General features: G+C 46.0%; 1 protein-coding gene across 1 annotated transcript in view; it reads left to right on the top strand.

Annotated features, from left to right (window-relative positions):
• Positions 1-5,699, top strand: part of Fam102b (family with sequence similarity 102 member B) — a 57,849-nt gene extending 52,150 nt beyond the window's left edge. Inside the window, exon 11 of the mRNA XM_038311227.2 lies at positions 1,159-5,699. Within this exon, the coding sequence (XP_038167155.1) occupies positions 1,159-1,201 (43 nt within the window). The 3' untranslated portion in view covers positions 1,202-5,699. The remainder of the gene's footprint in view (positions 1-1,158) is intronic.
• The last annotated feature ends 8,308 nt before the right edge of the window (positions 5,700-14,007 follow it).

The following is a 14,007-nucleotide window of genomic DNA, read 5'->3' as shown; positions in this document are numbered from 1 at the left end:
GGAAAACTTAATCACACGGCCACACCTACCCACAGGGGAGTTGAGGAAACAGCTTCCAGCTGAACTATGCAAAGAATGGATGGAGCTGGGGACAGGCACAGTCTTCTGCACTGAACTGTGGGGAATGGATGGAGGTGAGGACAGGCACAGTCTTCTACACTGAGCTGTGGAGAAATAAACCCTTCTTCAAGAACACTTGCCCTTCCAGTCTCCAGCACACATGTGGACTCACAGTGCTGGTCGTATATAAAGCCACCTGCACCTCGACTAAAGGTGTCCATCAGCCCTGTCACTCATGATCCCAGCGCTTTCGGGTAGAGACAAGAACAAGCAAACTTCAAAGCCATCCGTGGCTACATAGAGAGGTATAGAACAGCCTGGGCTAACTTGAAACCCTGTCTGAAGAAAAGAGGCCCCGGGCAGCGGTGGCACACGCCTTTAATTCCAGGCTCGGAAGGCAGAGGTCTGTGAGTTCGAGGCCAGCCTGGTCTACAGAGTGAGTGCCAGGACAGGCTCCAAAGCTACACAGAAACCCTGTCTCAAAAAAAAACAAAAAAAGAAAAAGAAGAAAGGGAGGGAAACAGAGAGAGAGAGAGAGAGAGAGAGAGAGAGAGAGAGAGAGAGAGAGAGAGAGAGAGAGAGAGAAAGGAGAGAGAGGAGAGAGAGATGAGAAATGGAAAGAGGAGAAGTCGCAAGGGGGGAGAAAGAGAGAGAAAACACTTTACACTTTCTAGAAAATTAAAACCTACAGTCTTATAACTAAAGACTCTCATCATTAACTCCATGGAAAACTCTACATACTGCCTTAGCTGAGGCTGATTTTAGGGTCGTCTGTGTGTCTATGTATGTGAAACCTTTAACCCTTGTAGAAACAAACTCAGTAGAAAACCACTTGGAGCCAGGTAGTGATGGCACATACCTTTAAAGTCAACTCTCAGGAGGTGGTGACAGGTGGATCTCTGAGTTCAAGGCCAGCCTGGTCTTCCAGGACAGTCAGGGCTACAAGGAGAAACCCTGTCTCAAAAAGAGAGAAGGGGGAAGGAGGGAGGGAGAGAAAGAGATGGGGGGAAACCACCTGGTGTACCTGGGGGAAATGTATCCCTAAGTCGGCACCTCTGCGGTTCAAGTTCTGAAAGTATTCCCTCACTGCTATTTCAGGGTAGGCTCTGGAGCCTATGAGCAGGTAGTGATCAAACGCTAGAGGGGATGCCGGCGGCAGACAGACGCACCAGTGGACAGACGCTTCCCTGGGGATGTGAGCTATGGACACCAGGTGTTTCAAGGTGTTTTATCAAGCGTGTGAGAAAAGCAATGAACCTGTTTTCAAAGCAAAGTTCATCCGTGCAGAGGAAAGCAGTGCTGGCTCCTTCTCTGAGCACCCCCCAACATCCGTCCCAAGCCACTCGCCCACTCTTCTGGGAGCAGAGTACCCCCCAGCATCCTTCCGGAAGCCATCGCACACCCTTCTCGGAGCAGAGCACCCCCCAGCATCTGTACCGAGCCACTCACCCACCGAGAGAGCATGGGAATGGAGGGTAAAGGCCTGGCCTGCCTCAGCACCCCATCTGATTGTATTTTTTTTTTCAAATTTTTAAGTAATCAACTTTAATTGCATGATTTACAACAGTTGAAGGGTTTTGCTTTCTGTTTTCGAGTTTTACAGAGGGGGTGGGGCAGAGTAAGGAAGAGAGCAAGGGAAGAAACTTCGGACATTTGCCTGTGAGAGTCACCTCGCTGGCCATCCACTTGTCCTTCCAAGGCACCTCAGAGGATGGCGTTGGACACGTTTGAGTGTGATTTTGGTGTCCCAAGATAAAAATCCAAGGCAGGGGCACTCAACAGCTCTGGGCTGTGTTTAAATTTTACATTTAAGAGACAGTGTGGGAGGTCAGTTTAAACCCATAAATGCTATGCAAATAACTGTAATTCCTATTAAGTAACTCTTCCATGCCCCACTACCTTTAGCATTGTCCTAAGCATATTAACGCCTTTACACAATAACTGACAGAAGGTGGGTGTCTGTGCTTTGAGACTTAAAACACTTTAAGTACTCTATATTTCTAAATGTTTCTGACGTAAGTCAAAGGGCAAGTGTGCCCAAGTCTGAGACAGCTGGACAGAAGGAGCGCTGAGCCTGTGCCTCTGCGGCATATATTATCCCTGTCGTTACTGTCAGATGGGCTGCAAAAGTCCCAGCCCTGTAAGAGTCAAGGTGAGCTTACTAACGATCGGGATGTTAGCTACCGTAGGCAAGCTTGGAGAAAGCTCAATTATGATCCATCCAGTGCTGAGACGTGCTGGGCTCAGCAGTCAGAAGGAAGACTGTGAGATGCTCAGACTTCCACGAACTGACCCTTACCATGCCGTGCTAATGGACAGACGTCTGAGCGGCTGCTGGATTTCACTGACGCCATGAGACTGGCACGTTCCTATTTTAGCCTCTTTGACCAGAGACTGTTTTCTTTGCTGTGTCAGAGCTGAGCTGTGTGAGGCCAACGTAGACTGTAACATACCTCTACTACAGCTTTTAGGGTGCAAATATCTAGTCTGGATCCATGTTACCAGCACAGCACACAGCTGATTTTGACAGTACCCATGTAGAAAGAGCTGAAGAGAAGCATGAGGTGGTACAGAGCCAGCAATGCCCCGGCCCCCACCTTCGCAATCATGTCTGAACACACAGTAGGTCAGCACCGACTTACTGTGGCCAAGATCCTTTTATGTTGACAAAGTAAGAATAGAGTTATGTTTGAATATCCAGATTGGGAAGTTTGGAAAAGAGTGGAATTGTTCTTGTTAGAATTTGCATTTTAATATCGCAAGAATCAGGTAGTCTACATTAATCCAAAACTGTTGTTACAAATAGATGCTGAGGTTTTTAAACAGATGACATCCCATTTTAGAATGTTGTGAATACTGAGAGAAGATTTTCTGAATCATGCTAGGACACGTTTGGAGGTTGGGGCATTGACACGGACATCTTTCCCAGGGAAGATGCCATCTGAACAGGTGAGGACGTGCTTCTCAAGGGGGCAGCTCTATTGTACGCTACAAAAAGATCAAAGGACGTTTTAACCGATACTATTTGAGATGTTTATTCTGACAATTTTAAAAGCATACTTTTCTATTTTGAAAATATGATTTCTAGGCTATAGTTTTACTGGCATTTCTGCAAATTATTTTGGATCCCAAATTAATCACACTGGATTGTGGGCATGGCTCACCGAAGCCTCTCGTCAGACACATACAAGGTGCTGAAGGCAGGGCAGAGTCGCTGTCGTACTTATCCTAGCTGCCCTGGGCCCTCTGACTTTACACAAGATGAGGTCTTGGCATTTTAAATGATACAGAATCCTTTTCAGTCGGTAGAGTGTTTGCCTGGACCGCACAAAGCCCTGGGTTCAGTCCCCAGTACACATAACTGAGCGTGATGGTGCACGCCTGTAACCCCAGCACTTGGGAGGTGGAGGCAGGAGGATCAGATGCTTAAGGACGTTCTTGACTCTGTAGGGAGCTAGGGGTCAGACTAGACTGTAGGATGCCCTGTCTCAAAAAGGAAAAAGGAAAATGTGAAGAGATCTTGAAAACTGTTTTTTTAAAAAAATGCCTTTTTTTCTTTTAGCAATTACTAAATAATCTTGACCTATATATCATTACATAATAAAAAAAATACTTAGTAAGGAGCGACATTGAGTAGGAAGGGGAAAGACTGGCTGTGATGCTATAGGCAGCACAAATCTGGGGTCTCCTTCCCTAGTGTCCAGGGTGTCATCTGCATTTCAGTGCAGCCCTTTCAGAGGGGTGAAGGGATGCTCAGATGCTCTCCTAATCCTTACTTCCTGCAGGACATCTGTTGTCAGTCTCTCAGACAGGAGGCTAGGTACCAAGTCTACTTTTAATTCTGCTTTGAGCTTAGAAGACAATGGACTTGGGAAAGTAGAGGCTTACCAAGTTATTCTTTTACTATTTAGGCCAAATTTTCAAGTCCAATCTTGGAGAACTTTTAGGTATGAACTGTTTTCCTCTTCCGTCCTAGAGAAAAGACCACCTGCACTCTTTAAAGCTAGTGTCCATGACCAGAAGAGAACATCTAAAATACCTTGTTCAGAAGAATGCACAGGCCAGTCGGTTGCGCGTCTCCTGCCTCAGGCTGGTGCCAAGGCCAGTGGCGACAAGACCATATAGGATGTAAAGCCTAGGAGAAGGCAGAGGAGGCCCTGAACCATCAGTTTACGCTTGAATGTGAGCTCCCTCTGGTGGTGGCATTGAAGGCTTCTGAGGACAGACAACTAGTGTAGATTAACACTTTTGCTATTAAAGTCTTGACCAACAACCCTAAATGCCACTATCTCATTCCAGCATAAAGCCATGAGAATAATATCCAAACTAGATTCTTTTCTACATGTTTTTGTGTTTTTAGTCTGTTGTTTGTTCTTTTTGTATAAAACTGTGAGCCACAGAAGTTGACCACTTAACTTCCTTTGTTATTAGAAGGGGGTGGGGAATCTTCAACTACTCTCCAAAATGCATACAAATCCAGTCTCACGCCTGTAATCCCAGCACTTGGGAGGCTGAGACAGGAGGAGCTATGAGTTCAAGGATAGCCTGGGTTACACAATCTACTTGACTTCAAGGGCATTCTGGGCTCCATGGTAATCAGGAGCCCAAAATGAGACCCTGACTCAAAAAAAAAAAAAAAATCAAGCAGCACTGAGTTCCGGTGAAAGCATCCAGAAGCAACTCCAGACTCTCAGACTTCCATGTTAAATAAACCACTTTTGAAGCATAAGCTGACAGTTTCCTTAACTATTTCCCTGAAGCGTTTCCGAAACCCTTAGGCTTCTGTGTTTAGCACAAATCCCCGAGAGACACAGTGAGCTCTATGACAGGATTGTATTGTTTTCTCTACAGGTCTTTCATGCAAGCATTTCAGAAATCCAGTTCTCTTAGATGGTACGTCTTCTGAATATAACCGAGCAGGGTAGCTGGGACTGCATTAGGTCGCTGTGCGTATTGGCTTAGCTAGGTGCTGTGCATAATCCTCGCAGAGGAGCTGCGAGGATGAGATGCTCCTGTAGTCAGCCTAAGTTAGGACTGCCCTGGAAATGAGGCCGTATTCCCTTCATCAGAAAACGTATACACCAACTGTTTTAAAAATGGTAATACGGGATTACCATATGGTAATGTGTCTCCCCATAAAACAAAGCAGATAAAAATTTTGATTTGCAATGTGCTCTGTATTTTCCAATGTGTCTGTATAGCTTACTTATCTTAACTCTTTTGCCAATATTCATCGGCCAAATTCAGTGTAAGGAAAGACAGACTATAGAAGAAGTTGATGAGTTTTGACAGTCTGACTGTGTTATTTCAGTCATTTGGAGTTTACACAGACTGTTCATGAAAACGTGCTATTAGTAACTGAGGAATAGCTCAGCGGTAAGGAACGTTCCAGCATGTGCAAGACCTAGCATTGGTCCTCGGCACTGAAAAAGGAAAATGAAGTGATTCCGTCAGTATTCTGTCCTAATACTTGGAGAATGACCTTCATGTTTATATACTTTATGTCTTATGTTTTAACTATACAGTGATAAAATCCAGGAAATGTTTTATAACAAAATAAACTTTTGTTTGTAAAATGTTTGTAATAATGTAAAAGTGGATCTTATACATGGTCAATAAAAAGCAGTATCTCAAAAGTCTAGATGTTCTTAATCTTTTTGAAGATTTTATTTTTGTTATTTTCGTCTATGTGTGTGGGGTGCACATGTCAATGTGGCACTCGTGAAGGCCAGAAGACTTGAAAGCCCTAGGGACAGAATCAGATCCTCAACCACTGAGCCATCTCCCCAGCCCTTTATCTTGTAAAACATTGGGAAGCCAGGTATGGTGGCCCGTGCCTGAAATCCCAGACCCACTGGTCAGCCTTACAGCCAGGCAGTGGTAACACACACCTTTAATCCCAGTAGCCACACTAGTTGCCATAGAAACCGGGCAGTACATGCTTTTAATCCCAGTGGTGCATGCCTTTAATCCCAGAACTAAAGAGGGTTACTAAGTGGGAGGAAACAGCTCAGACTCAGTCTCATTCCGAGATTCCTGGAGGCAGGATAGCCATTTTCAGACTGAGGTCTAGGTGAGAGCCCGTGCCTGGCTGCTTTACTTTCTGGATCTTCAGGTTGAACCCCAATTTCTCTATCTCAGCTTTTCTTAATCGTGCTTCAGGGAATTGTCTCCAAACCCATCCCCAGGCAGGACCTCCTACCTACCCTCAGACTCTGCTATGTCTTCAGCCTGCAGCTCCTCTTTTTCTCAGGCTCTGGTGGTTTCCCTCTGTCTCCTGACCTTTCTCCTCTTCTTCCCTTTTCCTATTTCAACCTGTGTACCACTGTTCAACCTGTGTACCACTGTTCAACCTGTGTACCACTGTTCTAGCTAGCTTGTTGTCAGCTTGACACAAGTTAGAGCCGCCTGGGAAAAGGGACTTGAGAAAATGCCTCCACCAGGTTAGTCTGAGGCATGTTTCCTTGATTAATGTTCGACTGGGGAGTGCCCAACCCTGGAGAGAAATGGTCCTGAGTTGTATATTAAAAAAAAAATGTAGGCTGAGCAAGCCGTGGGGAGCCAGCCAGGAAGCAGCGTTCCTCCATGGCTTCCCTTGATGGTGATGCACTGTGCTGTGGAAATATAAGCCAAAGGGACCTTTTACTACAGCAAAAACCAAGCAGAAAAATCGAGCTAAGACAACTGCTTCTCTAGTAATAGCTCATAATGCAAGTTTCCGTGTGGATGACGTAGGAAACCATTGGTAAAATTAATCTAACCTGTGTCTATGTAACAATTAGAAAGCAAACTGGACAGGGTCAAATTTAGACACTCCCTGGATCTGTGATATCTGTTCTGTGGGAAACCCTCTAACAAGGAAATGTCAAAGGCATCCTGATGAACTGCTTCAGATACATTCCTGTGCAATTACAACTTGGCTGAGATGTCTTCTCAAACTGGTGTCCTAGCTTTGTTTTCGGTCGGTCCGTTTGGGTGTGTGCTTGCTTTGGTTTGCTACAGTTCTAGTCAATGCTATCGTATATGCAGCTACTTTAGGGAAAGTGCGCCACCTTCTGGCGCTGGACCTCAGTGACTCCCAAGTGATCCTCCGTCTGCACATATATATATTTGGAATAAAACCAAAGCGTGGGGGTGGGGGGAACACATTGGATATTTTTTTCAGGAGTAATTGTTAAATACTTTAAAATATCTGTCAAGAAATTTTTATCAAGTCTTTTGCACAAGCTGTTTAAATTAAGGTGGAATGTTTCTTGTGGTGTGAGATTAACGAAAGGTTCTGAAAGGGCAGGTCCATGAGAAGACCCACCAGGAAGAACTAAGACTAAGTGAAAACACGATAAAGCACACATAGAGACAGGCCAGGACACAGACACCACAGTGGGAACGCAAGGGTCATACAGTGAACACCCAGGGTCCCGGGGTTCAAGGTTAATAGATGTAGATGCAGTGTTTCTAGGAGCAAAGAAACTGATTTAACTGGATTTGTCTAATGCTGGCCTGGATCACAGACTACAGAATGAAATGGGTAGGAAAAAGGTAATTACAGTGTGAAGGGCAGAAGGGATGCAGGCAAAATGTATATATAACTTGGCAGGCGTAGCGGGCCTCCAGACCTTAGCACAACTGACTCCATGATACAAGTGTCGTTCAGGCTGTCAAACTCAGCACACAGACAGTGCCACCTGCCAGAACAAAAACAAGCACCCAATCCATCAAAGTCCATAGTTCTGGGAGTCTCGAAATGGACTAACCTTGCTCTTTGATTTCTGTAGTTCCACTTCTAGCGAACTGTTCTTATTAAGTATGGCAACCCAGAATATGGGTTTTGTGCTAAAAGCTCACCCTGAGAAAGGCTCAGCGCAACACTGGGATCCCAAACACCCGGTGTAGTCAGTGGCCAGCTAACGAAGACTTTCTGTTGACTTAAGCCCATGTCTGTGTGGACACCCCACATCAGCAGGAACATTAAAAACCCAGCAGATGATATGTAGGGGGCATGAAGTGTTAACTTTTGCAGGAAGTAAAAGTTTATAACCGGCATGTGGGGCTTCAAAAGAGTATTCTTTTCTGTACTGATTTCTATACCTTCCAACTCTCACCAGCTTGTGATGTCTCAACATTGTGCCCAAATATTCTCTTTCCCAAGTATTCAGAGAGATGTGTGCATCATATATATGTATACATTGATAAACTGTTCGTGTAGCATCTTGAACAAGGTGGAAATGAATGCATTGTTCTTTAAGTCTTCGGAAGATTCTTCTGCCGTTGCTGATGGTGTTCAGTCCGTGGCTTCCTGCAGCTGCTGAACACAGCCATGGGACCAGGGATGGTGGGTGTTGTCACTGAAACCCAGTCCAGGGGAGAAAACTGCCTTAGTCGGAATTATTCCTTGGCCGCCACTGACAGGGCTGAGGACACTATGGACGCGCCAGTGCCCGCTAGAAAGGCTGTAGAAAGGAAGATGGGACGTCAGAGCAGGCCGGGAACTGACTGCTGCCGCGGGGAGGGGCGGCTACGAGAGTCTCAGGGAGACGCCTAAGGGACCAGGTCTCCCGTGCAGATCATAAGGAAACAACCTGAACTCAAAGAATGCTGGGGAAACAAGCTTCTGTGAAATCACAGAAATCTCTCAAAGTTCTTGCTATCATTTCCATCTTGAATGTCTCCCAGAGAGCCCCGGGGCGAGGTGGGGGAGGGGGGTGGAGCTAGGGGAGGAGGGTGCTGCTGGGAATTCATGGACCTTCTAAGAGGTGGAACACCACGGAAGATCTTACATCACTGGGGGTGTGCCTTTGCAGAATTGAGACCTTGGTTCCTTCCTCTCTTTTGCTTCCTGGCTGCCAAGGGAGTGGGTTTGCTGTACTATGAGGTCTGGCCACCATGGGCTGCCTTGCCAGAGGCCCAAAACAACAGAGCGAAATGACCTCAGACAGGAACTTCCAAGACAGTAAGTTGAAACGAAACCTTTCTCTTTTTAGCTACCCCAGGTATTCTGTCATAATAGCAGAAAGCTAAGCTAGAGCTGCCCAGCCTGGAAGCAGGAGCTGGAGGCCATGGTTAGCTACCTGTTTTACATAATAGTCTGGGAATGTGGGCCCTGCTGGGTAGGAAAAACTGACCAAGGCGAATGTTTAGGTAAAATTCTGCCTCCTACAAAACCACCTTCTTCCTTGCCACAGAGCAGTTTAATCACTGGAGAACAGACATCTTGAGTTACTATGCTTAAAACTGTGTGGCTCAGGGGATGGCTCCGTGTTTAAGAGTGCCAGCTGCTCTCCAAGATCATCTGGCTCAATTCCCTTCACCCACAAGGTGCTTCACGACTGACTGTAACCCCAGTCCCAGGGAATCCGATGCCCTCTTTTGCCCTCAGGCACCAGCCACATGGCAAAACACTAGACACATACAAATTAAACAGGTAAATACTTTTCTTAAAGCTGTGTGGCCCATTCAAGTGAAATACCTGGAGTGGGTGATGGTGGGGTAAGAAATAATATTAGTCTTTGTAAAACTGGAACCTACCCTTAGTGAATCGAGAACAAGGAATATTCGCTAGTTGTCTCTAGGAAGGAACAGGAAGGGCAAGCTCTTGAACATTTCTTTACAGTCTCAAAACTAATGGGGGTGGGGGATGGTCAGTGGTTAAGAGCACTGGCTGCTCTTCCAGAGGACCAAGGTTCGATTCCCAATACTTATGTGACAGTTCACAACTGTCCTTGATTCTAGTCCCAAGGAATCCTAGGCCCTCTTCTGGCCTCTAAGGGCACTGCATGCACATGGCTCACAGACACAGATGCAGGCAAAACACCCTACACACAAAATTTTTGAATAGAGCAATTGAACTTTTTAACATGAATTTCTATACACAACTATTAACATTTTGCAAAAGAACATGTTGTCAATACAGAATGGAGCACATCCGGTTACATTTATAAGTTGTTAATGAACAAAGTCACATCAAAAATATGCAATAGGGGCTAGAGAGAAGGTCCGGCCGCTAAGAGCGCCTGCTGTTCCTGTACAGGACTGGGATCCGATTCCCAGCTCCCACATTGGATGGCTCACAACTGCCCGGAACTCCAGCTCCAGGGAATCCACTGTCCCCTTTTAACCTTCTCAGACACCTGCACGTACATGTGCACACACATACACAGATACACACAAATATCCATAAGACTTAAAAGGCAAATATTTAAAATATATATTACTAAAAGAACAAGGTTAACAAGAGTAAAAAAAATCACGCACTTAAGCCGTTTGGGGGGAGTTGATATAAAATATAGACAATCAACTGGAGTCTATGCAGAATAGTAGGTGGAACTGCTCTTCAGGGAACAATGAATAGGAGAAGCTGGGAGTCCCCAGGAGGCTATGAGATTGTGGGTATTGAAGATAAAAAGAATTAAGGCATTACTAGCTTTACTTTAGATTATATAGTTCTGAACTACAGTTTTCCTTTCATAATTTAAATTGTAAGGCTGTTATAGGAAAAATAATTTGCAGTGTTTGTTCCTTTGTTTGGGTTTTGTTTTCTGTTTGTGGGCAGGGTCTCACTATGTTGTAAGGCTGTTACAGGAAAAATAATTTGCACAGCGTTTGTTCCTTTGTTTGGGTTTTGTTTTCTGCTTGTGGGCAGTCTCACTATGTAGCCCCAGCTGTCCCAGATCACGGAGTATAGACCAGGTTGGCTTCAAATTTCTCTCTGCCTCCTGAGTGTTGAAACTGCAGGTGTGTGCACCACATACAACAGAATCTTTTCATTTGTGCTGCTAAGGGATCAAAATCAGGCCTCGAGCATGCTGGGAATAAGGGGATTTGGAGCTTAGGTGCTGTTCTGTGTTTGCTTTCAGGGAGATTTAAATGTAACGACAACCTTCCCCATCAAGACTGCAACCATCTGGAGGTTGGGAATGTAGCTCAGATGAAGTGCTTGCCCAGCATGTATGAAGCCCTGGGTTCAACCCCCAGTTCTGCAGATAACAGGTATGGTGCCACAGGCCTGTGACCCCAGCACTTGGGAGGTGGGAGCGAGAGGTTTGAGGTCATATTCTGCTACATGCCGAGTCTGAAATACAAGGTCTCACTTTAAATTCCACCAGCGCTTACGCTTGCAAGAAAACGTACTTCCTCTCCATCCATCAACTTCTCAGCAGGAACCAGTGCTTAGCCCAGCAAATACGACAACAGCGAATATGCTTTGCTCAGAATACATGGACCATATATTCCTAGCAGGAGTTCCCAAGGGGACAAAGAAGGGAGGGGGATTAAAGTTACACAAACCCTTGTGGCTGGGGTAGACCTCCGCAAAGCACCTGCTTAGCATCTGCAGGGGCCTGGATTAGATCCCAGCACAGAGAGATTCTTAAATGTCACCAGATAATAGATCCTAAAAGAGCCCCCTCGTTCCAAGGCTTGTGAGGTTTCAGAAGGGAAGGTAGCATGAGGCATTAGGACCTCAAAAAGTGCGTTTCTAAAGTCTGGTTTCTTAGGATGCTCCCTGAAAATTCCCAGACTCGGATGGGATAGGAAGGAAGAGGTCTGTCACTCAACACTGAACTTCAGCAGCAAGGTTCAAACGAGTGTGGTATGAGAGAGTGAAGGCACAGGTGACAGGTTAGGGGCGATGCCTGGAGGGGACACGGTTTCGGCAATCTCCATTCGGCAGTGTGTGAGTGTGTGTGTGTGTGTGTGTGTGTGTGTGTGTGTGTGTGTGTGTCTGTGTCTGGTTAGGAGCAATGTAAAAGTTGCTCTGTAGAGAGCAGAGGGCCCAGGCAAGTATAAGGTTGTATGCTTGCACTATTCTGTTTCTAGAAGGCTGTCAGGTACTTGGCCATTCAGGCTGAAAAATAATTGTGATTATTTCTAACTACCACAACACTTTCTCATCAGCAGTATTAGAGCTTCCCATTGTGGCTATTACACCTCATTTTACACAGAATTGGGACAAAACTCCCCTAGCAAACCTGACTGTTCTCTGCATTTGGTTTTTATTGTGAGTGCAGAAAGTTATTTTTGGCTTTTGTTTTTCCTGAGACAGGGCCTCATGGAACCCAGGGTGGCTTCAAACTCGCTATGCAGGCGAGGATGACTCTGAACTTCAGAATCTCTTGTCTCCACTTCCCAAGAGCTAGCATTACAGGCACAGCCCACTACACCCGGCTTGTATTCTGTGATCATAGCAGTAGGGGTTGCCATCTCTAGTCTCCTCACTCTTTAGAAGGATCATCCCTTGTGTGCTGCTAAAGGATAAGGGTGTGGCTTCAGAACAAGGGCCTGAGCTGGGCTCAGGGGTAGAGCATCTGCAAGGTACACATGGAGCCCTCGGGTGCAGTCCCAGTACCAAAGGAAAGAGAAAAGAGCCGATGGCTACAGACTAAGCCTTTCAATGTGCAAAGAAGGGCATTTATCAAAGCTGGGAAGTGCGAGCCAGAGGCTGGAGTGTGGCTCAGAGGTAAAGTGCTTCCCTAGCACATACACAGCTCTGGGGAAGAGGGAGAGGTAGATGCAGGAAATGCAGACACACAAGAGAGCTGTTCTTGTCCCCATAGCAGTCGTAAGCACATAAAGGGTTTGTGGGTAAGGGGTTATCTGGCCTCAAGGGAACTGATGGACTAACTTTGGAAGAAGATATGATCGAGGGCTTTACCATGGCTAGAAAACGTGACGTCAGCAAAGAGCCATGATGGGCAGGGAATGCTGAGGAAAACCTTGGGCACAGACATGGAAAGGTGAAGACAGGGCATCTGGGTGTGGAAAGGAACACACACTTCTGTCTAGGTCGTGTACGCCTGTGAGCACCGAGGCACGTGGAAATCTGATGGGTTAATCTAGAAGATTCAAAGACGGCATCTGGTTGGCAGTGCCTATGGGATTAAGATTTTTCTAATGAAAACATTCTCACCAAATCCACTGATAATGAACCCTTGAAGACTCGGCTTAAGGATAAGTGTCCACAGAGCTCTTGTCCAGGGGCCAACTCTGCACCCACAGAACAGCCCCAGACTAAGCCCCAGGGAGGTCACCGCTATCAAGTGGCATGGGCTGTGTGTCAACATGTCCATTGTCTTCTGGTTCCTTAGGAGATGACTGAGTATGCATGTGCCTTCTTAGAATATCACTTCTCAACTTCCCTTACTGTCACACAGGAAGTGGCAGCAGTGTTGCCTAGCAACAAGCCACAAAGCACACTGGGCAGCTAACGAGCCCCTCCTCTCTTTCTGCTAGTGTGGGCTATACAAGTGGGAACCCCAGGTTAATCCACCGTCTCCGCCACAGTTACCAAGATGAACATCAGGGACTCTGACACCGTGGAGCAGCCATGCCTGGCTGACACCTCTGGACTCCCATGCCGCACACAAGAATATCCCCTTGGGGCCCCTTTTCTCTTTCCTTAAACAAAGCCACATTTCTCTCTCCCTGCAGCTATTCCCACCCCAACTCCAGTCAGAAAGCTTTGGGAGGGTATTCATAAGTGTGTGAGGATGTAGCTCAATGGTAGAGCCCTTACCTAAATGTGCAAAGCTCTGGGGTTCAACCTCTAGCACTACACACAATGTGGACAGTGATTACTGCAGGAGATTTCTATACCCTTCAAAAATCACCCATGTACCTTTCTCATATAACATATTCTTGAAAAGTAAAAGGATAATCCTAGATTTTAAAGTTACATCACCCCTAGGAAAAGTTGGGCAGAGGAATTGGTTTTGTTTCCGAGATAGGGTCTCACCATGCAGTCTAGGCTGGTCTCAAACCCATGATCCTCTTGTGTCCTCCATCCAGGTGCTAGGATTATAGGTAAGGGCTTCTATGTCCAGCCCCGAGAAAGGTTCTCAAGTGGCTTTGATTGCATTTAAATGTTTTAATGTCACATTCAACATATGGTTCTAACACCAAAACTGGGCAAGGACAAAACGAACACATGGCCACACCCAATGTTCTTGTAAA

The sequence above is a fragment of the Arvicola amphibius genome, chromosome 14, assembly GCF_903992535.2.
Source record: "Arvicola amphibius chromosome 14, mArvAmp1.2, whole genome shotgun sequence".
Lineage (NCBI taxonomy): Eukaryota > Metazoa > Chordata > Mammalia > Rodentia > Cricetidae > Arvicola > Arvicola amphibius.
This window is presented reverse-complemented; position numbering and strand designations above follow the sequence as displayed.